At 50.5% G+C, this 26,827-nt stretch overlaps 2 protein-coding genes across 11 annotated transcripts; one reads left to right on the forward strand and one right to left on the reverse strand.

The window, feature by feature from the left end:
• vrk2 (VRK serine/threonine kinase 2) lies at positions 1-20,984 on the forward strand. 4 transcript variants are annotated; one of them, XM_040178852.2, is made up of 14 exons: positions 1-240; positions 414-559; positions 859-914; positions 1,999-2,068; positions 3,536-3,623; positions 4,019-4,127; positions 4,228-4,320; positions 5,580-5,712; positions 9,159-9,279; positions 9,461-9,519; positions 10,080-10,225; positions 10,787-10,873; positions 11,050-11,211; positions 20,333-20,984. In XM_040178852.2, the coding sequence occupies exons 2-14, from the start codon at positions 430-432 to the stop codon at positions 20,336-20,338; spliced, it is 1,260 nt and encodes a 419-aa protein (XP_040034786.2). In that variant the 5' UTR covers positions 1-240; positions 414-429; the 3' UTR covers positions 20,339-20,984. The 4 variants fall into 4 exon arrangements, with proteins under 4 accessions (XP_040034786.2, XP_040034783.2, XP_077960636.1 ...); XM_040178849.2 differs by lacking the exon at positions 20,333-20,984 and adding an exon at positions 11,366-12,124; XM_078104510.1 differs by having other exon boundaries at positions 55-244.
• Positions 11,226-26,827, reverse strand: fancl (FA complementation group L). 7 transcript variants are annotated; one of them, XM_078104512.1, is made up of 14 exons: positions 26,629-26,827; positions 26,215-26,273; positions 26,068-26,128; positions 25,571-25,627; positions 25,214-25,311; positions 20,328-20,424; positions 18,947-19,015; positions 16,115-16,265; positions 15,948-16,031; positions 14,709-14,754; positions 13,882-13,963; positions 13,073-13,189; positions 11,829-11,900; positions 11,226-11,727 (listed from the first exon to the last, which is right to left on the reverse strand). In XM_078104512.1, the coding sequence occupies exons 1-14, from the start codon at positions 26,713-26,715 to the stop codon at positions 11,692-11,694; spliced, it is 1,116 nt and encodes a 371-aa protein (XP_077960638.1). In that variant the 5' UTR covers positions 26,716-26,827; the 3' UTR covers positions 11,226-11,691. The 7 variants fall into 7 exon arrangements, with proteins under 7 accessions (XP_077960638.1, XP_077960641.1, XP_077960642.1 ...); XM_078104515.1 differs by lacking the exon at positions 25,571-25,627 and having other exon boundaries at positions 26,629-26,824; XM_078104516.1 differs by lacking the exon at positions 18,947-19,015 and having other exon boundaries at positions 26,629-26,824.

Genomic DNA, 26,827 nt, shown 5'->3' on the forward strand with positions numbered 1-26,827 from the left:
GCCTCTGCTGTTTTCCAATTGGCTGGTGAGTTGTTGAAACTTTTTCTTGCATGCAATTGGCTGAACGGTGTGGCAGGAGGGACAAGTTCCCGGAAGTGATGACGTTAGGTTTCTGTTTCTCTCCGGGCTGTTGTGAAAGTGGAAATAATGCTGCCACTCCAGTTTACGGTCTGTCGGTACGTTTCGACCCAAAGGCTCATCTGACGCCGCAACGGGACTTCAGCTTGATTGTCTTTGGAGGTCGGTGGGTGTGTCTGCTTACAGTTAATGTCTCATGACGTTACAATTCTCTTACTTGATAAGTTAGCTAACATTGCTATGAGGCTAACCTAGCTGTCCAAATGTGTTGCTAACATTAGCTAACGGTGCTAACCATTTGGTGCTAACGCTAGCTAATATTTCCTTTCTTTCAGAAACTTTGTGGTTGTCATGGCGCCGCCACTAAAGAGGGCGTTACCCAAAGCGCTGCCAGCGGGCTTCATACTGACGGACAGCGAGAAGAAGAAGTGGAGGCTCGGCGGAATAATCGGCCACGGTGGCTGCGGGACGATCTACCTCGGTAAGGAAGCCACTGAGTGACACCTGCGCACCCTCCATGTACAGTCACATAGAGGTGGACCAGCAGAACAACCTGTGACGCCCCCTCGATAGTAGTAGTACTAGTATCACTACAATCCTAATGATACCCATTCCTCCCTCTCACCCGTTACACACGAGCCTCACCCGTTCCAAATGAGCCTTTAGAAAGGCTGTGATTTGTTCACTTCTTCCTGCTTCTAGGATAACGAGAGTTGAAACCGAACCTTGTGTATCACAACTTTGTCTGATCTTTCCTGACCTTCTCCTGTTGTCTCAAAGCCTCCCGTGATTTGGACAGAGACGTTCCTGCAGACACTGACTTTGTCTTAAAAGTGGTGAGTACATGTGGGCTGCACGCACACGGGTAATGCTTTTTAAAAATATGTAGCGATTGATCCCCTCAAAGTTCAGCGCGCACATGAGCCGCACAGTTTAACGTTATACATCACATGTGAAAGAAAGTTTTACTGACGACCGTTTTCTGCCAATGTTCAGTAAAATATACCATCAGGAAATCTGCGTTCATACTTTCCTCACATCGTAAAAAATCCACCGGCAGGAGGCCGAGCTTCTGTTTGGTCACATCGTGATGCGTTGAGGCTCCATTCAGTAAAGACGAGGATTCGCCGAAGTTGAATTAATAAAATGATGATCAAGATGAACTTTGCGCAGCAAAAGGGAATGTAAACTGCTGCGCTGGGCGCTCCTGCCTTTGCACGTGCACTTTTCTTTAGGACACTCTGATCCTTGTTGCCGGAGTGCAATGTTCTCCGTGACTTCCACTTCACCAGCGCCAGTAGCTGATCCCTTCCTGCGTCCTGGTGAACTGTGGCTGAATGAATACATTGAGACGGGAACAGCAGCTTTATTTCAGGGTGCCGACACCCTTCAGGGTCAGACTACCTTTCCAATCATCCATCATACGGTTCCGTTAGTGCCAAGTTAACCGTTGGTGGTTCTCTCAGTACGATACAGGAAACCCAGATTCAACATCAAACTGGATTTTGCTAAAAATGCTGAGACAGGATTTTACAAGTATGAAAAGTTACCGCGTCATTGTGCAGTAACACAAGACAACATATATTGAAAGGCATTCACAGCAGGTGCAACACAGCATATCGTTTTCTACCCAGTCACACCATCTATTATATGTATATTTAGTTAACGCTTCGCTGCGTGAAATAGAAACTGAAAAGAATGAAACGATCATTTACGTGAGGAAATGACGGAACACCCTCGGTTCACACGTCTGGTCAGTAACCACGTACCTGCTGCTTTACACGGCGTCCTGTTCTAACTGACCTCTTCTGCTTTGGGCTCTTCACCTCCCTTCACCGCCCTCCTCCTCTCCTGTTTTTGACATTTTCACCTTTAACCCATGACAACTACACTGCTAATGGCGTGCACTGTAACATTCAGGAGTCCCGGGAGAACGGCCCCCTGTTCTCGGAGCTCAAGTTCTACCAGAGGGCAGCCAAGCCGGGGAACGGTGAGTAGCGGGGTCCCGCCGGCGCGTTTGACTGATGAAGTGGCCGTAGACAGCGAGGCTTCGCCGCCAGCGGCACCGTAATTAATAATAAGCCAAAGCAAACAAGCACCTCAGTGGCAGTTGCCCCCCCACCACCCATCCTCTCTGCCGCTTGTCTGAGCTCTTTGTTTGGAGAGGCGCAAGAGAGCGAGAGCCACTCACGCGTAATGATGCCCGGGCCTCCGCTGAGCCCCTGACCACCTGCCAGGCTGGTTAAGAGCCAGGCCCAGTTGTCTGGGGGCTTCTCTGTGGGTGTTTGCAGTGGTGCGTACGTCATGCTGTAACATTGATACTCGCATGCCGTATGAAACTTAAACAAGGACAAAACTTTTGTTGTAGTTCAGGGGACTTCAGACTCCACTTGGAAAAGGAGAATGTTCGATTAAACTCGTTGTGAAATAACTAGGGCTGCAACAACGAAGCGATAAAATAGTTTAAAATCGATCATTAAAAGCCTTGGCAACGCATGTCATTATTGATTCGTTGTGTCGCGCGATTATTACGTCACTCAATGAGTTGCGGATAAAGGCGCCGAGCAGCCGGCAGTTGTTGTGAGTCACATGACGCAGGGAGAGACGTCTGTTCGACTAGTCGTCTAAGGTGTGCGAGCGTGGGGGTCCCGGTCCACGTTGTCCCGTAACAAGCCTCCTGTTTACTCGTCGTCCAGCTGATCAAGCTAGCGTTAGCTCGCTAATAACAGCGGTAAAGCAGTTAGCAAGACTAAGACACGTTTTTATTTACTCGCCTCTTTTGGACCATTCATTTTTCAATGTGTGGTCTGATATTTTGTGCTTTGTCCCATATCGGTTAATGTTGACAAATATATTTGTGTGTGTTGTACTTTTTAATGCTGTCATATACGGTAGTCCAGTGCGCTTGCGCATATACTGTGGGTTATACGGTAGTTGATGTTATGCCTGTAAAGGGAGACACATGGTGATCCATTAAATCAACTAAGAGGCCTCTAATGCATTTATTTACAAATGCCATTTTAAATTCATCTCATAGCACTTGGTTGTTTTGTAGCTGTATGCATTTACTTAACTTGCACTACAATGATGGTAATAATTTAATGAACATGAGGGTGTGTTTGTATGTGTAGTATAGAGAACTAGTTCTGACGAATTTGAAGTTCTGTTTTAAAATAAAGGGTTGGAAATTAAAGATTTTTAATGCAGTTTTTTTTTTAAATCCAATTCATCGATTAATCGAAGAAATAATCGACCGATTAATCGATTATCAAAATAATCGTTAGTTGCAGCCCTAGAAATAACGACAAGAGCAGCGCGTGTTCATCACTAAGGCCACTCAGTGAGGCCGCTTTGTGTTGGTGAGCTCCTGTCAGTCCGTCTCTTCGGACTCCTCGGGAACGTTAAAAGGAAGTAGAAACACATTGGCATCATTATTTCTCTTCTAATCTTGTTTCAGTGCAAAAATGGAAGCAAAGCAGGAAACTGGACTTCCTGGGGATCCCAACATACTGGGGATCAGGACTCGCTGAACACAATGAACTCAGGTATTAGACATGTCCGACCCCTTTCAGTGTTAAAGCAACCCCAGCGTCCTCTCTGCATTTGGCTTTATGGGTTTGTTTGGGTTAATGTGCTGCATCAGTGCTGAAATGGAGGATGTGGTGGTAACTGGAGCCTTTGGATACACAGGCCAGGCCACGGAAAACGCGCCACACACACGGCTGGTCACCAGCGAGTCGGCCAGCGAGCGGTGAACAGCTGTCCGGGTGGCCGGCCGTCCTTTTCAGGCTGAATGAATGAATGAACGAATGTGTTTACATGGGGAAAAAATAGTGAAACCGCCATAATTGCGATATGAATTTTTCACCCATGTCAGAAAGGAGCTGAGGTTTGTTATTGAGGAAAAAAGAAAGGCATGTGACCTGTCACTCTGCCTCAGGTATCGCTTCATGGTGATGGAGCGACTGGGCACCGACCTTCAGAAAGTCGTTGAATCCAGCGGCGGTCGTCTGGAGGCGGCCAGCGTTCTCCAGCTGGGTCAAGGACTAGTAAGATCATCCTAACCAAACTAGATCTGTGTCTCTTCTAAGTCATTACATTTGCCTCATCAGAATTCTCTCTTCTGTGTTTGTTTCCTACCTGTGCAAGGTGGATGTACTGGAGTACATTCATGAGAACGAGTACGTCCATGCAGACATTAAAGCTGCCAACCTCATGCTGTGTTGTAGAGACACCGAAAAGGTTCGTCCCCTGGAGAGCCGATCTTATGTGCATAAAAAGTTCCTCTTCAACCGCAGGAACAAGCAGATTGAGGTCTGGGACCATTCGGGGGCAAGTGAGGGCGCTGGGACGGACACCGCTTCAAAGCTGGACAAGCGGTGACTGTGGGGACAGACGCTCTACATTTCATTCTTACACGCAGCGTTCAGCAGTAAAAAGTTTGTCTCCAATGAGAAACGGAGTCCGGCAGCCCTCGCCAGTCTACTGTCATTTGGACCTCTATGGAACGCCAACAATTGGCTGAAGAAACTTTTAGTCCCTTGAAAAGTAGTCGTGGGACTGAAATGATCAGGAACCTGCAGGAGTTGTGAGGTCGTCCCCAGCGCTTCACTTTGTCCACATTTTGTTATTATGTTACAGTCGGATTCCAAACTACACTCAAATATTCCAGAAGCAACACTATATAATGACAAAGTGAAAAGAGCTTAATGAAATTAAAAAATGATGAATGCATCCGATCCGTGCATCCCCAAGAGGAGGTTTCTCCTGAGGGACACGATAACCGCTGTGTGCTTCGGGTCGTTGTCCAGCCTGAGCTGCAGAGCGCTCTGCAGCAGGTTTCCATCCAGGATGTCTCTGTTCATCGTTCCCTCCATCCTGACTAGTGTCCCAGTTCCTCCTGCTGAAGAACATCCCACCACTGTGCTCCACTGTAGGGATGCTATGGGCCAGGTGATGAGCAGGCCTGCTTTCCTCCAGACACCACGCTTGGCATTCAGGCCAAAGACCTCAATCTGAGTTCCATCCGACCAGAGGTCCTTCAGGTGCCTTTTGCAAACTCCAGGCGGGCTGTCACGTGCTTTTTACCGAGCAGTGGCTTCCGTCTGGCCGTCTACCACACAGGCCTGGTGTGTGGAGTGCAGCAGAGATGTTTGTCCTTCTCGAACGCTGGAGCTCTGTCACAGTGACCATCAGCTTCTTGGTCACCTCCCTGAACAAGATGTAGAAACATCTCAAGGAGGATCGGTGGAAACAGGATGGACGTTAGCTCAATGTTCAGTGTCATGGCAAAAGCTGTGACATGTTCGATTTACAAACCTCAAACCTTTTTGCTTTGTCGTTATGAGCAGAATTTTGTGGGAAAAAAATGAATTGAATCCATTTTGGAATCAGGCTGTAACAAAAAGTGAAGCACTGTGCACACTTAATGTACTGCACTCTTTGCTTCCCTTTCCTCGATGGATGACTTCGTGACGGGTGTTTGTGGTTGTGTCCTGCAGGTCTATCTGGCAGACTATGGGCTGTCCTACAGATACTGTCCTGATGGGGAGCACAAGCAGTACAAGGAGAACCCCAAGAAGGGTCACAATGGAACCATCGAATACACCAGCCTGGACGCCCACAGAGGAGCTGGTAAGCTCTGAGCCCGCGTCGCCTCCTGGCCGGGAAATGCTGCGACCTTGCTGTGACCTTTCTTTCGTGGTGTTCAGTAAAAATAAAATACAGATCAACGCCCCCCCCCCCCCCCTCCTGGGATCCATGAACATCCACTCAAAAGGATTAGAATTACAAAACATGGTGTTAATGCCCGACAAAATAAGTGTCGCCGTTATTAATGAATGCATTAACGCAATAATAAGGCACTAACATAAATATATATCACAGGGGCCATTTAACTCACTACCCTGTAAACCAGGGGTGCCCACACTTACGCCTCGCGAGCTACTTTTCAACTAACCAGGTCGTGGCGATGCCGGCTGACGGGGGGCGACCGGTAAATAGTCAGGAGTTGATATGAAGAAAACAGCGAGCGCACATTCTTGGTCATTACGGGAGTCGGCCTGGGTTGCTTTGGTAGGAAATGAAATCTGTCCGTTAGTAAGCAAGAATGGCTAAACCCCATTATCGTTAGTGTCGGTCATCTCCCGCGGTGGGACGCGGCGTCTTTTTTATCGATGGCACGCGATCGAGTGGTACTGCCTTTGAGATCCCCTTTTGTAAAAAATACATTCAGAGAACAGCAAAAAAACTTCTTTCCTCATCATGTCTGACTGATCTTCCCATGTCAAATCTTACTGTCATTTTGCTGCCGCCAATCAATAGTGAGCAGGCTCTCATTCACTGCCTCCATCATTGGTCCTCCCTCCACTCTGCAGTGGTAGAAAACACACCCCAACCCGGCTGGTTTAAAGAAGCTGCTGTGTTGGAACACCGTTCCTCTTCTCCATATCCTTTAAAACATATGGGACAAAATCCTTCTTTGGTGCAGATAGATATTCTAAAGTTATATAAGATATATATATATATATATATATATATAGCAATAAGGAAACTTCTTTTAATGGCCTTTGTTCTTTTTGAATTGGTCCTGAGCCTGGAGGGTGTTTCAATCCGTCACGTGTCATTTATCCAAAGCGACTTACAATAAGTACATTTCAACCATAAGGACACAAACTCCAAAGAAACAAGAAAGTGCAATTTCATCAAATAAGCCCATTTACAACTTGTAGATAAGAGCCATTATAAGTACGCTTAGGTGCTGTGAGACGTGCACACAGAATGACCGGTGCTCCCCGCTGCCAGTATTTAGCCCCAGTATCTACATTAACCCGAGCAAAAGCTCTGTCAATACATGTAACCCCCCCCCACCTCCCTCGGCTGATATTGGGAACACATTAACTGGCAAATTGCCTACATGCTCCCTCTCCTCGTTGAGCGATCGATTGTCCGTCCCGCAGCCCCCCCTACGGACCCCCCCCCCCGCACTGTCTCTGTTTAACAGTCCCCTGATTAGCCGAGTCATAACCTGCATCGTGCATTCACCCAGCCCTTCTTTAGCGCTCTGATGTTGGCTGGAAACCGATGACCTCGGCGGGCTGCGCTCTGCCCACCGGTTCGATATAATCGCCACGGCGACGTCTCTATGTGCGCCGATCGATGAGTGACAGGCGGCCAGAAAATGTCCCGTCAGCATAAACCATCACCTGGAGGTGCTGCTGTCCATTTTAATGTGATTTCGAAGCGGTGAGCTGAGATGTGATGTTTCTGCTCGTCACGGTCCATCAGTCTGTAAGCAATATAACCCAGAATGCATCACACTCTGATTATAGTTAAAATCACTTATGATTCATAATGCTTTAAAAAGCGTCTTATAATGACTTATGACTTCCAATACAGGTAGATGAAATCCAGCGTTCTGATTGGTTGAGAGTGAGTCACATTATGTACCTGCTCACATTGACCCACTCAAAGTAACAGCTTGGATTTTGATCTAGATTAGATTGAAACATGAACGGGATCAAAGCAGACGTCGTGCGTCCAGCATATTGGTCTGTTTGCCATTAGGTCGGACGTCTCAACAGGAAGTGGACGTCTCTGTCTTCTTTACAGCCCACTGGTCTGATGGAGCTCCCCGTTATATCATGTAAACGTCTGCGCGGTGTCTTTTACATGTACAATTGTCCACTGCTCTCAGCACACGCGTGTGCACACCCAGGTGAGCACGCTCCAACCAGCGACCGTCCATGTCCGTCTGTCCATACAAGGCCCGTTAGCTACAGCTTGATGAGTTGAGTCATTTAACACAGCAGGAGAGAACGCGGCGTTGGCCAGTTAGCTAACGCTACCGCCCCCCCCCCCCCCCCGTCAACGAATGACTCGAAGAAATCTCTGGGACAAAACCAGTTGAAAACCCCTAGAGGGGTAATATCCTTCTCGCCTCTTTCCCCCTTGACCCGTTTTCCTGCCTGGTATCTATTGTACCTGGTGAAGTAGGTCGCTGTGCACATCCAGCATAACCGCCGCTCCTATTCTCCTCCTCATTGGTTGTTTTACTTCCTGGTCAGCACATTGTCTGTCCCCATTGTAGGCGGACACACTGCAGACCTGTTTCTGAAGACGGCGGCAGTCCCACTCGGTTTCTCATGTCCTCATCAATTGGCTTATTCCACCTGTTAAACGTGGCCAACAAGCCCCTGAGCTCGTGGTGCCAAGCATCTGTTACAGATGCACAGCTGATTACGGTGCCGTTAATGATTTGTTCTTGAGAGCCATTCAATTAATTTGAGATTAAATAATAATGTGTCAGTGCTTTCTATGAATAGCACAAAGAAAGAGAAGCAGCAAGAGTCACATGAAAGAAATTAGAAGAAAGAGGCATTCTGGCTGGACCAACCGTGTCCTGTCCTGCTGCCTCTGGCCAGAGACCCCGGGGGCTCCGCTGCTCAGGGCCTCAATAGCAAAGCCTGGGCGTCCACACTACGGACTGAGCTACTGCCCCTCTTGTCTGGAGATGTGTGCTAGTACGACACCTGGAAAACACATCGCTGGAGTCACTGCAGGTCATTTTATTCTGTATAGTCCAAAATTACAAATCAGAAATGTACCATTTTACCATCCGGATGAAAACTCGCCGAAAATGAAGGATTGTCGAAGTCAGTTTGGTGGACTGACCGTCTCTCTGGTCTGCCCCCAAATGTCTTGTTTTGGCCTTCATGCTCCCCAGAGGACGAACCCTTCTGACTAGTGATCCTGTGACTTCTCGTCCTTGTCTCAGACCCAAACCCTAAAGCAGGGCCCCTCTAAGCGTCTGTCTGTCTGTGTTCGGCCGGACTCGAGGGGATTCTGGAGCGGGCGGGTCGAGTTCTGCCAACACATCTTCTGTCGTACCTTTGACTCTAGTGGAGAAATATCTGCTTTGAGAGACAGTGGCTCTGTGTTCCAGGGCCGACAGAACTATTCTTGATCTCAAAAAAGAAAGAATCACGTTTAAAGGCTTTTATAATCAGATACCTTTGATGGAGTCTGCGTGTTTATGAACAATAGAAAAACAGATTGTATTTATTTTTGTTTCTTCACAGCTCCATCGAGACGTGGCGACCTCCAGATTTTGGGGTTTTGTCTTCTTCACTGGTTGTGCGGCTCTCTGCCTTGGAATAAACTTGTCAAGAAGCCGACTGAGGTGCAGGAGGCCAAGCAGAGGTGGGTGGACGTTATCGCTGCGTGGACCAGATCATCTGCAAAGCTTCGATGGTTCAGCGTTGCAATGAAAGTTGTTGAATTACTCTTGGAACCTACCTGGCTGTCATCGTCGTGTGGGAGCCCCTCGGTTCTTGGCCTCCACCTCTCATAAGCGGTCCGTCTCCACTTTCCCTTCCCTCAGACTCATGGACAATCTGCCAGACTCCGTCCAGCATCTGTCAGTCGGTGGAGCCAGCACAGGTAAGCCAGGACCTCGGTTAGGCTTCTTCACAAAATGACATCTCCTGCTCTTCTGGCGCACGCGGAGCCACTTCAATGAGTTCACAATGAGCACTCTATTTTGGAATGGCTCTTGATTTCTCACTTTCTATCACTTAATCTGTTGTATAACTGCTAATTTCGGCCAAATTTGCCATGTTTGGAATCAAAATATGTACTGAACCCTGTGTGTAGACATGCGCCCCCATCTGCAGTCGTCCACAGTTCCACTAAACAAGCATGAAAAGTAAGGAAAGTTGTCATGTGCTTCTTGGCTATAAATCTTCTACTGAAAGCCTCTTTATTTCCCTTCCAAATGATGCCACATTAGTGAGTAACTATGAGGTCAGACGTCTTGAGACTTATTTAGCGTTTGGAAGAACCCCACACAGGCACAGCCCCCCCCCCCTCCTGCCGGCCACTCTGTGCTGTGCGTTGTCCCCCCATTCTTCAAAAAGCATTTGTTCTGCATGCAGCATTATTGCAGCTGAAAGTCTGTCTGCGAGCGACGGATACTGAATGTCCAGATACTGCGTCCTCAGACCAGCTGGCGTCCTTCCTCAGCTACGTGAAGACTCTGGGCTACACGGACAGGCCGGACTACCGGCACCTCAAGCAGCTGTTGGCCAGCGCCGGCCCAGGACGACTGGGCCTCTCTGTGCCGCGAGACCCCCCCGCCAGGGAGAAGGTGAGCATGCTGATGTCTTCTTGTAGTCCGCTCTGGATGCAATGTGTTATGAGTATTTCTCAGTGACCGCTCCGTCACAAAGATGGCCGTCTCCTCTGTCGAGTCTCTTGACCCCCCCAGAGTGGAGAAACCTACCTGACGGGGTAAAAGGGGAGGGTTAACCTGCACCCCACCCCCAGTGAGTGTCAACCGGGTCTGAAGCTGGAGGAGGACTGTGATTCACCTCAAATTTACCAGGTCCACTTCTTGACCCCCCCCGAGCCCAGCGAGCGCCCCTCTCAATGGCCCAATCTGAGGAAGTTGATGACACTCTCTGGCGTGGCTCCAATTATGCTGCTGATTTCCTCTCTGCTCCTCGTGTCATTCCATTTCCACGCTAAAGTGGGGGCCAGTTTGATCCCTAGTTAAACACAAGTGGGCGCTTAGCGCGCAGAGTAAATGTCAGCGGAGATAAAGGCCGTTCAGCGCCGCGTGCACTGAATAAATGTGTGATCTCCTTGAAGGAAAGTTGGATTGAAGTAGTTAAACTATCAGCTGTCCAGTAAAACGCTGTCTCCACAGACCTCCACGGATGAAGAACACAAGACCAGACCTGTTCCAGCTCGCTACATGAGAGGACCCCCCCCCACTAAGCCTCGGTCCCAACAGGTAGGGTCTGACACCAGCCAATGCTCCCCTCCCCCCTCCCAGGGAACCCCAACCCACTTCCTCCATGTGTGCTCTGGCGTGCCCCCGTTACCCGGTGGGTCCCGTGTCCCGTGTCTCTTCACCAGCTGCACAAGACGCAGTCACACGTGTTCAATAATCAACTGCTTTGCTCACAGAGCGACGACGCAGCCGGCAGATCATTGAGACCAAGACCCGTGGTGGCTTATGGAGAAGATGACAGTGAGGAGGAGGAGGAGGAGGAGGAGGCTCGACCCAAACCCGTCCCTGATTGTTACCTGCGAGGCCCCCCGATTGGCCCCAGAGATCAGCCCAAACAGGTGTGAGGACGAGATGGCAAAGCAGCAGCTTTTTATTTCCTGTAATAACTTGATAATAACAAGCATTATAATAAGCAAGTTGTCCGACTCGTTGTTCCAAAGACCCCCCCCCAGCCCACTCCCCGGTACACAACGCTTGATTACTCTTTGACAGAGGACGGATCGCACCTGGAAGGGCAGGAAACACACACGGGCGACGCACCACAGGGGGCCCCCCCCCCACCACCAGCAGCACCGCAGGGGGGCGGAGCTCCGAGAGCCCTGGTCGACCCCCTCGGACCAGCGAGGGCTCCGTGGGTGGGGGTATGGCACCAGCCTCTGCTGGGAACACAGACGGGGCTCTGGTGAAAGGGGGGGGTCCGCTCTCGGGGGTCTGGAACAGGAAGCTGGCCCATGGGGGAGGGGCCTGTGGACCCGGCTGGTGTACGTGAGCGTCCTGCTCTTCCTGGGGCTGGTCCTCGCTGTATGAACCCCGTGTCCTCAGCACTGCTGGGGGGCCATCTTCACCGTGATGGGCTGATAGAACAGCACAAGGACAGCCCCCACCCTGCTCGTTAGATGCATTTGAATAGACACACCAAACACATTCTGTCCAAAACGCTGCGCCCCCCACGCACCTTGCTGCAGTAAGGACACTCTCCGAAGACCATGTAGAAGCTTTGCCGGCTGGAGGGGAGCGCTCGCAGCCACTGGGGGGGGCAGAGAGAGGAGCGCTTGTTTCAACACTCACTGCTGAAGATGATCAGACACATGACAGCATTTACTGCAGAGGACCACTGTGTCCCAAGGCCGTGCTGCTGAATGTGGGGACAGCGTTGGCACTTCAAATGATAGAGTTGAGATCAGAGTGAAGAGTCGTAGTTCAACATCATCACACGTGTGTAAAAAATACAACAAACAAGTGTCTAAAATACACGTTTTCTTAAGTGATTCTTTTGTACATTTCATGATGGGCTGAAGACCACGGAGGAGGGTGGGTGGTGGGGGGACAGGAGGGTGGGTGGTGGGGGGACAGGAGTGTGGGTGGTGGGGGGACAGGAGGGTGGGTGGTGGGGGGACAGGAGTGTGGGTGGTGGGGGGACAGGAGGGTGGGGCTGTCAATTGCTCAAATGGCGTTTGAATATTGGCTTTAAAAAACACATTTGAATATCTGGTTGCGCGTTAGTCAATAACAGGACAAATTAATACGAGACAGAACTACTTGTATAGGTCATTTAACTTTAAACAGATGTAACAACATATTACCTACAAAAATATTCTCATCCCACATGTCAGGCTAAATTCAGTAATTGAAACTTTGAAGTTTTACAGCTGTGGTGTAAACGTTTCATTGGCATGAAACGGCAGATAATCAAACCAGTGCATGAAGCTGTTGTAGACATCTAGTTGTTTTTTACATTGGAATATTCATATTCAGTTTCTGTGCTCCGCTCAAAGCCACCAGACTGCATCAACAACAAGGGTTGTTTTACTTTAACACACACGCACTGTGCCACAATTACACAACCGTCAAGCAACCATCACGTCTAATTCAATTTCTAATCAGCGCGCCCACCGACAACCAACGAGCAGAAGGGAAACCTCAGAATTATAATCGGCCCCCAAAAAGCAGTCGGCTGACCCCGCCCCTGTGGGCGCCCCGGTCAAACTAATCAAACTGCCTCATGTTCTGTGAATGGGCTCCAACTAGTGAGCTTTGTGGGGAGTGTGGACAGGTTCTACCCAGCCGGGGGTCAATCGGGTAGTGGTCACATGGTTTGGGAGAACGCCTCAATTATGCTGCTTGCTTTTATCTTTGGTTTTCATTCCTTTTCTGAAAATGTCCGTTGTTTAATGGAGGGAAGCAGCGAGAAGGACGTACCTCATACAGACAGGCCTGATGGAAGGGCTGACCACAGCGCGGCTCGTTGCACACCTGATCGGGGACGGCAGACTCAAGGCGATAGGAGTAGCAGATCCCACACTCAGTGCTGAAACTCTATACACACACACACACACACACACACACACACACACACACACACACACACACACACACACACACAGGATTAGGTCCCTTGTAACCACTTAGTTAGTGTTGAACCCCCCCAGCAACTTTCCCACCGTCACGCTTGCTTTTCTTTTTACTCGTTTGCATTTTCGGCATAATGAGAAGCTCCGGTTTTCTCTTTTTTTCTCAGCTATCCATTAAGAGGGTGGCAGGTATAAAAATTTAAAAATAAACACATCTGGTCAACCCAACTATTTTGCTCTCCCCTGAATGTTAATGAAGCTGAGGCATTAATCACCGTGGCGACAGCGGATAAACAGCGACCTTTTGACCCCTCGGCGGAGGGGGAAAGAACGAGTGTTTCAATAATAAGAGAGATAAATAGCTTTGCGTGATTAAAGCGATCTGATTGTGCATTGAATTCTGCCATCTTTGTTATTCTAATGATCTAGTCTGTAAACAACCCAATTAAAAAAGGAGAATTTGTGCCCGCCGTGAAAAACGAAACCTGGGAATATGGAAATGGACAGAAACATAGGAGGTGGCGTGTGTCCGCCCACTGAAGACTCCAAGCTCAAACGCTATGCATGCATAGATGTAAACACACGCAGCTCCTCGAGGTACTCGTGATGGGAACGGACATGTTTGAAATGGAAAAGGGGGGCAGCCGTGTCACGTACAGATTTTTCGTGGGTGGCGGGTGACGGGAATTCGATCTCCAAAACATCCCGGAGGTTGTGCAAGACGCCGGAGTCCAGGTTCCTGCCAGCAGACCACAGACAGCTCCGTCACACACCAATTAACCACATGCAGATGAGCCTGCAGAGACACTGGGGGACGGTCAGGACACCTCCACCACTGGTGGGAATCAGCTCTGCTGCAAACTGAGGAGGGCGGTGGGTGGAGGCTCCTCAGAGGTCAGGAAACAAGGTGCACTGGTTTGGTTTCTACTTCTGACTCAGTCAGCGTGGAACTAGACAACATGCTGCAGGCAAAAGAATCCACACAACACAGAAACCAACCGTGTGTGTGTGTGTGTGTGCGCTTCCTTTCATTGATGGACCAAGAGACTTTTCTTTTGAATGAGGTGCAGACTTCTTCATATTATACGGTTACATTGTATACTAGAATATTCTTGTCTGGTACACTTTACTGTGACACGTGTTCATGGCATACGATTCATTTACACACACACATCTTTTTTTTTAACAAGCCCTGCAAAATCCGTTGCTGCAGACTGCTGCAGGCTGTAACACGTAGTATAGGTGTGAAGTGTGTACTCCAGCTATGGGAGTCATGCATAGTGTGACGCATTGATCGGTGGGAAACTAGGACAGTTCTTTGTTAAGAGCTTTGACATGTCCACTAGAACTTTATAGTCACAGACTGAGCCGATAAAACATAAATCCACTAAACTAAAAAAAAAAGAAAAGCACAACGTTTTACAAAAGAAAACATTTAAACCAATTTAAAAATGCTCTTTCACGTTGTGTGATGTGAATCTTACCACAGGTGCATGTTGGCGTTCAGCTTATTCCTCAGCGGAGTCACCGCTGCAACAACACAACACAGGCCTTCAGTCTGGGGACCAGCAATAAACGCCCTGTATGGCATTCCATCCACACTTAGGATGTACATTATTAGAATATATAGCAGGGAGAACAAGTATCTGATACACTGCAGGGTTTGCACACAAAGCACGTAGGAGTCATTTTTAATCATAGGTACTCTTCAACGGAGAGTGACTGAATCTAAAACTAATCCACAAAAATCACATAGTAGGATTTTATTTTTTAAATATTTGCTACAGAAACCTTTGTTTGCATGGCCCACTCCTCCATACAGACCTTCTCCACATCCTTCAGCTCCCTAAGACTTTCTATAGGGTTCAGGTCTGGATTCTGGCGAGGCCCCTCCAGGACCTTGAGATGAGTCTTAGGAGCCCTGGCTGTGTGTTTCGGGTTCAGACCCAGCCAGGACCCAACTTCAATGCCCTCACTGAGGGAAGGCCCCATCCATCCTCCCCTCAATATGGTGCAGTCGGTATGTCCCCTTTGCAGAAAAGCCTCCTCAAAGAATGATCCCACCTCCCTGCTTCACGTTGGGATGCTGTTACTGTTACTAAATACATGTCATGCAATGAATAGATATTTTTAAAAATCGTACAATGTAATCTTCTGGATTTGTTCACTCACAGTTGAAGAACCTATGATACAAATTACAAACTCCTCCATGCTTTGTAAAACCTGCAAAATCAGCAGTGTATCAAATGCTCCTCACTGTACAAGCTCTGAGAAAATCAGACCGTCTTCAAAAGGGTCCCAGCGTGCACCGCGTTAAACGGCCTCCCTCATTCCTGCAGATATGAACTCACCGTTACTCCTCCATGCACAAAGCAATATGTATGCGCGACCCCCCTCGTATTTGAGGGTCGCTGCCTGCCTCCCGTCTGGGTGGCTGAGGTGTGATGTGTTCAATATCTTTTGAGGCGCATTGCTAGGCAACAGGCTACGAGTCACACAACCTTGGGTTTACAGAAACAATGGCCGACAAGTGACGGGGACTTAAATAGAGCGCGGGGGCCCGGGGGCCGGCATCGCCGCGTTCTGCAGACGAAGCAGCCTGAAGTGGCGACGCGGCGCTCACAGATTTACCAGCATCTCCGGACACATCGGTTTGTTAGAAAGGGACCTGCGTCCTCATGTAGGTCAGGGTTAGTGTGTGGGACTCTTGTCAGGGGCCCCACCGTGCTCGGCTCCCAGCAGGCAGCACTCCGGCAGCATCCGAGGGTGTTTGGGATCCACCTCTACTTTGATGGACACGTTGGTTCCTGCAAACACAAACGTATGGACATTGTTTTGAGCACGTGGACTGAGGTGAACTCCGCGGTGCACAATGTGTGCTCCTTCATACCGATGGCGATCCGCCTCATGGTGTCCGACCGGCTGGGTTTTTCCGGCTCCAGGATCCACGTGTTGCTGTCAATCTGGTCCAGGACGTCCCAGAACTCGCTCAGGGACTCCAGGATCAGCAGGAACTGTCTGTGCAGCTGGTCCAGAGTACTCTGAAGCAACCCGAGCAGAAGCAGCACAGCGGTCACTTGCCGCAAACCACATTTGGCTTCATTTCTGTGAATTATTCTGCATTTTATGTTACATGCCAGTGTTTTAGGCAGAAGACGACTAGCCTGGTTTAGCATTGGACCGCAAGCAACAGGAAGAAAAAGTCATTTCCCCATAGACGTCTATAGGACCACACGTGGTTATTACATTAAAGGCACCTGAGTGCCGCATCGGATCCCTTTCAGCACCCAACAGGCCAGCACCCAACAGGCCCGCACCCAACAGGCCCGCACCCAACAGGCCCGCACCCAACAGACCAGCACCCAACAGTGACCAGCACCCAACAGTGACCAGCACCCAACAGACCAGCACCCAACAGGCCCGCACCCAACAGGCCAGCACCCAACAGGCCCGCACCCAACAGGCTTGCACCCAACAGTGACCAGCACCCAACAGTGACCAGCACCCAACAGTGACCAGCACCCAACAGTGACCAGCACCCAACAGTGACCAGCACCCAACAGTGACCAGCACCCAACAGACCAGCACCCAACAGTGACCAGCACCCAACAGTGACCAGCACCCAACAGTGACCAGCACCCAACAGTGACCAGCACCCAACAGTGACCAGCACCCAACAGTGACCAGCACCGCTCTGGGATATTCAGTAGTGATGATTGACAGGAGGACGAAGTTCATTATCACATCACAAACTAAAATGGTCGATAGTCGACCAGTTGGTAGAACTAGTTCAACTTAAGGCAGGCAGGCAGGCACGCGCACACACACACACACACACACACACACACACACACACACACACACACGAGAAGAGGAGGCTGGTGGAGGTGTCAGGGACCAATACAGATGGAATGAGAGGGAAAAATTAGGTGGAAAAAATGAACCAAAAATTATGGGTCATTGTGCCAGCACAGTGCACACAATTAAGCATCGCCCAGGTGCTGAGAGCCGCGGCAATTACAGCCCAATTAATGCCAGTGGCGTGATTATGCTTACAGCCCGGGATAACTACGCTGAGCCCAGTGCATGCAGGGAAAGAGAGGAAGAAGCTCTGTGAGAAAAACATGAGGCTGGAAGAAAGGCTGCGACCCGGAGCTCATCTGCTCCTCAGCTGACACGGAGGCCCAGCGGGATGTTTGGGGCATTAATATAGCAGCAAAACACGGTTTGCTGAATGAAGACGCTCCAGAGCTCAATGGTGATTGGCCGAGGCTCCACACATCCAACATGTTTTATTGGGAAGATCACGTCACCTTTTCTCCTGGTCTCTCTCTAACCGCAGAACCCCCCCCGACACACACACACACAAACCTGTGTGTGTGTGTGTGTGTGTGTGTGCGTGTGCGTGTGCGCACGCTTTCCTGTACTCAGTTACATTTACAGATTAAAAAAAAAAATCATACAGATACCTTGTTGATACCTTAATTCATGCGGTTTTTAAGTTGTTAAAAATCCCCTTTGTGTGCGTGTGTCTTTTGTGGTAGCAGACTATACACACACACACACACACACACACACACACACACACACACACGCAGGTTTGTCTCTCTTCCCACTCTCGTTCCACACACATGCACAGAGTGGCATGTCTTGGCCCTGCAACAGAGCAGGCAATAATTACTCATTCAAATGAACATGTCAGGTCTGCCGACAGACAGCAGCCCCCCCAACCCCCCCCCTCTCTCTCTTTCTCCCCCTCACACACACACACACACACACACACACACACACGAGCCAAAAAGAAACAACACACTTGCACAGATGCAAGCAAACACACACACACACACGTCATGTTGCAGTGTGGGAGAGATCCATCAGCGACCCAGCATGCAGACAGGCTCCATACGGCAGCACTGTACACACACACACACACGCACGCACACACACACACACACACACACACACACCTTGTTTTTCTCCGTTGCCACACTAGCAGTCACTTTGTCTATCATAGAAAGTGCTGCTACGCAGCAGAGGGGTGTGTGTGTGTGTGTGTGTGTGTGTGTGTGTGTGCGTGTGCGTGTGTGTGTGCGTGTGCGTGTCAGTGAGTAAGCGACACGCCGACTCGGCAGCAGTGACAGAGATGAAAAGCCGAGCTGGAGTGAAAGAAGCACGACGGCAAACAACAATAACGAGGAAGCAAAGAGATACAAAGAGCGCACAGCTGGTTCCACATCAAAGCGCTTCTTATGCCAATTACAGCGGACTCACCGAGGGGCTGAGGCAGCGTCCTCGTACGCCAGGTGGACGAGTGCTTCGCCAAATTAAGCAAGGGGAAGTCAAGTGTGTTTGTGTAGCCCTTAAATCGCAGTCTGAGCCTCAATAATCGGCACGTTGAGAATCAACGCTCTCCACGTCGGGCGGCTCCACGAGAACGAAACCTAATAACGTGGCCTTCAAATGTCCACGAGGGGTCTGTCCACCATCACCTCCGCAGAGGCGTGAGGCCATGACTGAAATCTTCTCCTCATTTACTGACATGAAACTAACGGGGAGCGGGTGTGCTGCAGGGCGGGTCTACGGTGATTGACAGGACCCTAGAAGGCGTCTCCACGTCTCGGTCTTGAATTGACACAGAAAGCACCAAATAGTTGGACATCCTTCGATGAGGACCATTATGGAGGCCAACAGACAGAGCATGGCGTTGGAGACGTGTCCGTACCTGGGGCGTCCAGGTCATGGCCAGAGGGACCGGCAGGTCAGCCGAGCATTCAGGAGCCTCTGCAGGGTGCTGTGGGTGGAGAAGACAGTGACGTAGCTTAAATCAAAACCTCCTAAAAGTGCTATGGCAGCCGTCCAGACAGTCAATGCAGCGATTAGGAGAGGAGCTGCTTTAGCTCCACGTCGAATGGAGGTTTGAGACATCCGCGCGGCTCGTCTTGGACACGTTGTCCTCATGGACGGCTGAGGACATGTTGTGTGTTCACCTTCAGCCTGATAGAACTTTCCGTCCTCCCCCCCTCCTCCTCCTCGCTCCCCCCCCCCCCCGGCTGTGAGCGGTGAGGGATGACCTGGCGCTGGATCTGGTGGAAGCAGGGAGGACTTGGTGCCAGGGGGGGGAGGGGGGCCAGGTGGGCACAGCGTGGGGTCATCTGGGCTTCGGTAAGCACGACCTCACCGCGCCCACTGGGAGATACAGCAACCCTGCCAGCTACTGGGGGGCTCAGGGGGGAACATCCAACTCTGCGTCCTAATGACTTACTTTGATTTGTTGTGAGAAAACGTCTGCAAAGCCCCCCCCCCCCCCCTCTGAATACTACACCCGGGTCTCCATCCGTCCACAAGCCAACACTAAACTCCACCGACACCAAGTACCTGTTCCAGGACGCAAACACGCTTCGCCTCTGATGCTTTGGGGATGTATTAGAGTGCCCCCCCCCCCCCAGCCCAGCAGTACTGTGTAGCAGTTGGAGATGTTTTATCTGTGGAACATCTCAGTCACTGCGTTTTCTCTGCAGCCCCCCAGCGTGGCCCAGATTGGGCGGCACAGAAGTGAACCGCCGATCCGCTGATTCGGCGCCGATCCGCCGAATCAGCAAATTCAGCATCCAGACGTCAGCAGGTGAAGAGCAGTGAAATCTCCCAAAACAACAACCATCCGTCCAGCCTTTCAACCTCAACTACTGTCGCTCCCCCCGGGCGGCTCCTTCGCCTCTTTGGGCGGACCGCCGCCCTGCGTTCCTCTCGGGCCGGTGGTTAGCGGGGCCGAGCCGCTCCGTCTCGCCCTGCCGGCGGTGGAAGCCCCGTTAAACCCCCCCGGCTGCCGCGGAGCGCTTTTCCTCTGGACACATTTTGTCGCCCGCTCACTGTCCCTTGCACTTATTTATTTTATATTAGGATATATTATTCTAATGTCTAACTATTCTGGCAAATAAAACTAGCTTGAAATAGCGTACCTTTATTACTATGCTATTACATTGTCATTATCACTTCAGTAGCATAAATGGTTTGAAAAATGCAATTATATCGCAATAAATAATCGCACAACAACAATGTGATATGGTGACAGCCCCACAGTGACAGTGTGTGTGTGTGTGTGTGACCTTAGGCTTGAGCTTGACGGTGAGAACGTGCTGCCGTCCTGAAGAGTCCTCCGCCTTCAGTCTCAGCGTCCGGAACTCGGTGTCGATGAAGAGCAGCCTGCGGACACGATAGATCAACACGCAGCACCGACTGACCCAAGACGGATACATCGGAACGGCGTTACCACGGCCTGCTCGAATCCCTTAAACACAAAAGCAATCGCAACGCGGTGGAGGACCCCCCCGAATAAAAGCGTGAGCGTTGTGTGTCCATTCAGTTAATCCCGTATTAAACACAAGCCCTTTGAAATGGGACTATGAGGAAGGGACTCTTGGGGGCCTCGTGGCTGCTGGACCCCCCCCCCCCTAGACCTCTTTTCATAAATAAACATTTATTTATCGATCATCTATTTATCACTAATCCATGTTGAGTAGCAGGTGTCCCGGTCATCATTGAGGTCCGTGTTTGTAGTGGATTTATTTTGGTGACCCTGAACGAGGCGGTGCTGATGGGTGGACTCACTGATGGAGCTTGTTGAAGGTGAACTCGTGGACGGGCTTGTATTGTTCTGTCGAGGCGTAAAAAGATTTCCTTTGTTGACATGAGTTTTTTGGTTTGCTGGGATGCTGCAGGACGGACTGGCTCTCTGGGTCAATAAAGCCCGCGCTGGGAAACTGAGCCCCCCCGTGGTCTACAGTCACCATCACATTGACCGGTCACATGAAGAGTTCACTTTCGGGTGAGTTCCCATTTTGAAGCTGGCGTCAGCTAATGAGAACCTGTGAGGCCGGGGGCAGAAACTCTCAGCTGATCCGAACGCGCTGACGTCCGATTTACTGCTCAGTCAAACCGCCCCACAGCTCCTCCCGTCCACACGCGCGTCTACCGAGTGATGCAAGCGGGGCCGACACACTAAAGGCGGCGCGTGTTTCTGCGTCGACGCACTGGTTTCACTTCCTGCTTGTAAAGTCCTGCGTGTGTTGCAGAGCGATTCACCTCCAGAACAACAGGCGGAGTGACGTGTTTAGTTGAAGACGACCTGGAGAGTCACGTCTATTTATTTATTTGTTTATTTATTGATCATAGACTTTATTGCCCCGTGCATCGACACTGCTGCTTTTCATCATTGACACATTTGTCCCGTATTTTCCTCCACAACTTTGTTCCTCTCGACCGGCAGACCAGCGGCGATCTCCCTCCGTGAATCCAACCCGCTTCTACAACCCGCCAATGACGGCTCGTATAAGCGCTCATATTTACACATTTCTTCAGACAAAAGCTCTTCAATCTGATCCGTTCTCTCTCTCTCTTTTAATAATGGCCGTATCGGGCTATGAAAGCGGAAATGTGAGACTCGGTAAAGGACGTAGTTAGCGGACCAATCACAGCCTTGCGTCCCAAGAAAAATGGAAAAAAAGAAAAATGTCTCGACACACGTAAGGAGGCTGCGTCGCTCTGAAGCATAAACTCGGCTTTAGGGGAGGTGACGGTCCGATGGGACACTTGGCACGATGGTGCGTCTGTGTCGCTACAAGCGACCGGCGCCGAGGGGTCACGTGCTCGCCCCTTTTCTCTCAGGCGCCTTCGTGTCCCACTCCCTCTAAACCGCGTGCAGATTAACACTCCCCTAACACGCCCATCAGGCCCTTCTTTAATAGAAACCGGGTACCCCCAGGTACACCAAGAGGGCGGGCCCAGAAAGAGGGCGGGCCCAGAAAGAGGGCGGGCCCAGAAAGCTACGCAGGTGGAGGAAGTGGCGGCATCGGAATGAACACATGACGTGTGACATTTAGTGGTTTAAATGAAGTGCTGTCTGCTTGGTGTTATAAAGGGTTTGAAAAAAGACAGAACACCTTTTAAAGCCACCTGGAATTAAATGAGCGTCCTAGCGCTCTTTCCCCATGGTGTACAACTTCAGAGGGGGGTGGAATAGTCAGCCAAAGCCAACCGGTCTGTCTGGCTGGGGGGGGGGGGGGGGTCACTAGTGCGAGCTCAGTGTACATGACCACTTGTTGTATTCAAATACTTATACATTATTTCATTAAATACAATAATTGAAACTATTTATCACTGGAATCTAACAGTATTTAATTGAATGTACTATATTTCCTTTGAATTGTGCGAGTAGTTTAAAGTTCTACTTGGGGACGCTGGTGGGAAAGTGAGACTTATCCAGTAGGGTCGGCGCTAACAAACAAGCACCTCCTCTCCCGGCCCTGATGGAAACAGCGGGACAGTCGAGGCGTCCTGCGGGGAAGACTGATGACAGCGTCCCATTTGCAGCTCCACAGCCGAAGGTTTCCTCTTCTCTACGCTTGATTAATGGCCGCTGAGGTGGAAGCGCTTCACAAGCAAAACGAAGGCACCAGACGACGCATTAAAGAGACCCACGCTTTGACAAAGCGCAGGCTCAGCTATACGCTAACTAATTAGCCCGTTAGCGGTCTGACTGGGCCAACTAGCAGGTTCTCACTAGGAATCCAGTCCTGGCGTGTGATTATGGGGGAGTGGGCGGAGTGATGGCGGCCGCCCTACTTGACCTCGTTTTCCTCCATTAATTAACACATGGCGTGCCGTCTCCCGGCAATTAAGATGACCACGCTGTGGCAGGTCGGTGACACACACACACACACACTTACCTGGCCCAATCAGCAGACAGCACAGCCCCTGGTGGCTATTAGCACGGGCCCATCCCAATTAAGAGGCTAAGCGGATCTCGAGCGTTTGGCGGTTGAGCCCACGGAGTATAAAGCCTCCAACCGTAACGCGACACCAAAAGGCACCTCGCCCGTTTCCCCCGTCGCCCAGCCAGCCCCCCCCTCCCAGTCAGACCTGAGAGTCTTCAATTAAAGCCATTTGCATTTTGCTAATATCATAATTGTAGCCGCAGTCATTAATAGGAAAGTGGAAAATGAGTGTCGTAGTGGAGACTTAATCCGAGCTGGGGGAGAGAAGATATCTTCCCACTAACCCCCCTCTCCTCCCGACGGGGGAGAGGGGGGCAGCATTAGCTGGGCCTGTCGCTGCGCAGCTATTAAATGTGACCTGGATTTAACTAGAACTCAATAACTAAAAATAAGGAAGCCATTAAGAGCCATTTGTTAACGTGTTGTTCCACACTCTCCAATCGGTTTAGACTGCTGGGGGGGGGGGGAGGGGGGGGCTCTATAGCCAGACACGTTACATGTTAAGCTTACCTGTGGGGAAAACACGCACACCTTTTAAAGCAGTGATTCTCGACTCGTTTTTAATGGGTCGCAGGCCTTTGCCTGGGAAAATAAGAATTAGAATTAACAGCTGGCTGTTTGGTTTTTGTTGGCTTACGTATTCTGTCTCTATACTGTCTCAGGTTCAAACTGCACCATATTTTCATTAAATACATTTGAGAAGTTGAGAATGTTCCTCGATTTGGGTCGCGGCTTGTCATCAAGGGGTGTTGGTGGGTCCCGGAGCCGGACCAGCTGAGAATATGGGTTCATCTTCGTCTCTGGCTTCTGAGCTGCTCGTACTAATTCTGAGGTAAACGGTACGCGGCGCAGAGTTGCACTTGCAAAGCATCCTGGGAACGTTGCCTTGTTGTTCACTATTAGAAAGTATTTGATCACTTTTCTCACTGTGAGCCACTTGAAACTATAATCTGCACTTAATGTGCTGTGGAGCAGTTTCATCTACATCTCATCTTAAAGGACCCGTCGATGCAGCTGATGCTCTGTGTGCCAGTGAGTGAGTGAGGAGTGAGGGAGTGAGTGAGGAAGTAAGGAGGAGTGAGTGAGGAAGTGAGTGAGGAGTGAGGGAGTGAGTAGTGAGGGAGGAATGAGTGAGTAGTGAGGGAGGAAGTGAGGGAGTGAGAGTGAGGAAGTGAGTGAGGAAGGAGTGAGTGAGGAAGTGAGTGAGGAGTGAGGGAGTGAGTAGTGAGGGAGGGAGGAAGTGAGGGAGTGAGTGAGGGAGGAAGTGAGTGAGGAAGTAAGGAGGAGTGAGTGAGGAAGTGAGTAGTGAGGGAGGAATGAGTGAGTAGTGAGGGAGGAAGTGAGGGAGTGAGAGTGAGGAAGTGAGTGAGGAAGGAGTGAGTGAGGAGTGACTAGTGAGGGAGGAAGTCAGTGAGTGAGAGTGAGGAAGTGAGGGACTAGTGAGGAGTGAGGAAGTCAGTAAGTGAGAGTGAGGAAGTGAGGGACTAGTGAGTAGTGAGGAAGTCAGTGAGTGAGAGTGAGGAAGTGAGGGACTAGTGAGGAGTGAGTGAGTTTCATGCTGTCATTTTATAGGCCAATGCACCGGTTTCCTCCACAAAAAGAAACACTGGGATTTTTCCATCACAGATTATTGCAGGAGATGCAAATGCATGAAGTAAGACGCTATTGTCTGCACAGCTTTTAACAAAGCACACCCCCATCACAGGAGCCGGGCGGGTCCAGGAGGCTCATTTAGCACCGTGAGGTAGGTAAAAAGCTTCCAAAGTCACAAGGAGAAAGCGTTTGTGAGGAAAGAACGAAGCGTGTGGGTGACGCGCTGGGATTGATGTCGGCCTGCTGCACTCTCCACCCAGCCCGCTCTCACCAAACCATGGCCAAGGGTTGACTGACCCGGCCCACCTCCGTGCTCGACACGATTACAGTTCTAATGAGAACAAAAGGGAAATGGAAGTTTTTGCTCGAGCCAACGCATTGAGAATTTGTCCTGTTGTGTCATGAATAATAACCAGCAGAAAGAGGCACATCCTCCTTTTTCCAGAAGGATTTTTCTGAGCTGTGGATGTATTTGTGGATGTATTTTTAAAACTACATGACGGAGGATCCTTATTTAGAACGTTCCCAGAGACCAGATCCCCTCCTTCCGTTCTTCCCTTTCACAATAAAAGCCCTGAGCCTCCAACGACGCGTCATGGTGTTTCGGCTCCAGCGCAGTCACTTACCTGCTCCACCCGAGGGTCTCCATCTCAGAGATGAGCCGCGAGTAATACTGGGGGGGGGGGATGGAGCGGCACTCCGGACAGCTTTTCAGACACACTTCCTGCAACAGCAGAGGGAGCGCTTAGAATTTGGTGCACCATCCGTCTTCATCCCAGAAGCAAACAAGTAGAGACGCCGCTGAATCAGGGCCGTCCTTCGCTGGCCGGCACATAAATGACTTTTCATTAATCTGACAAAATATACACGTGTGGCTCATTATCGAGGCCCGTGATGGCGCCTGAAGGTTCCCATTGACTTCCTCTTCCCACGGCAACAGCGTCAGAGTGGCCGCGCAGCCACTGTGTCATTGTCCCCCTCACCAGGACGGTCTTCAGCTCCAGAACGAAAGTGACAAGATCAGCCGACTGCTGCAGCCTCTGAGGAGGCAAACGGGAGAGAAGAGACACCCTTGAATGGGGGGGGGGGGGGTAATGAAGTGACACTGTCGATTTCTTTCTTCTTCCTCCAGCCAGCCATTCAAATCAAACACGGTGTTTGTGATTAATGGGGGCTGCCAGCACCTTCAATAATTAATGATGGCTTAAAGGCTGTGAAAATAATGAACTTTGCAGCTCGGGGTGAAATATCAATCTCATCCAAATCACCCTGAGGGGCAGCAGGACAAACAGGGACATTTTACAGGCCACGTTAATTACAACAGTGGAAAATATTTTCTCCCTCTGCTTCCGAGTGAGGCGACGCTGACGGGCGAAACACAGGAAACACAAAGGGGCCACAATGACGCAACAAGAAACAATCAATCCGACGGAGACAGGAGGACAGCGCCGGTGTCTCCGGGGACGGAGGCGGCGTTTACCTGCTTCACTACGTGTTCGTAGCCCTGCAACAGGTGTTTCAACTGCCAACAGCAGTGCAGCCTGCAGGAACAAAGGCAGAGTAGAGCATCAACAGACACACGGACAGGGACGGGGACGGGGACGGGACGGGGACGCCTGGCTCCTACCTGGCACCTTTCAGTCCTCCAGCAGCCGGGAGCAGCACCCTCAGTCGGAAGTCCCGGTCCTGTGAGGGTCACAGCAGCTCTTAGTAAGCGGCCATGCGAGCACGCAGCCCGGTGCTAAAGAAACGCGTCTTCAGCTAGAAACGGACATGGGACATGTCCCAAAATAAAATGTCTGGGACTCATTGGATGTCGAGTATGTCTGAATCTACACGGTTACTTGGTCGGGATGCGTCTTTGTCCCCCCCTGTCCCCACGGAGTGCGACTACCCGAGACATGTTGACACGGGGGTTGTACGGTGCTCGGGAATAACACGCATGTTCCGAGACGTTCGGCGTTAGGCGCGTTTACTCCGCCGCTCACGTGACGGGCAGCGGGGAATGACGCGGGGGGACCGGAAGGAGCCGCTAGCTTGCCTGCACGGTGATGAATCCGTCGTATAGCGTCTTGTCCCGGTTGAGCGGGACGAGCAGCGGGTTGTCTCTGAGCAAGACGCTGTCCATGTCCGCGCCGAGGACTCGGCCGCTCGCTCCCGGTGAGAAGACGCGGTCCGTGTACGACGCGTCCCGCCAGGAAATCCAAACCGCCTGACGTCACGTTGTTGCCTTCAGTGAC

Source organism: Gasterosteus aculeatus, chromosome 6, assembly GCF_964276395.1.
Source record: "Gasterosteus aculeatus chromosome 6, fGasAcu3.hap1.1, whole genome shotgun sequence".
Classification (NCBI taxonomy): domain Eukaryota; kingdom Metazoa; phylum Chordata; class Actinopteri; order Perciformes; family Gasterosteidae; genus Gasterosteus; species Gasterosteus aculeatus.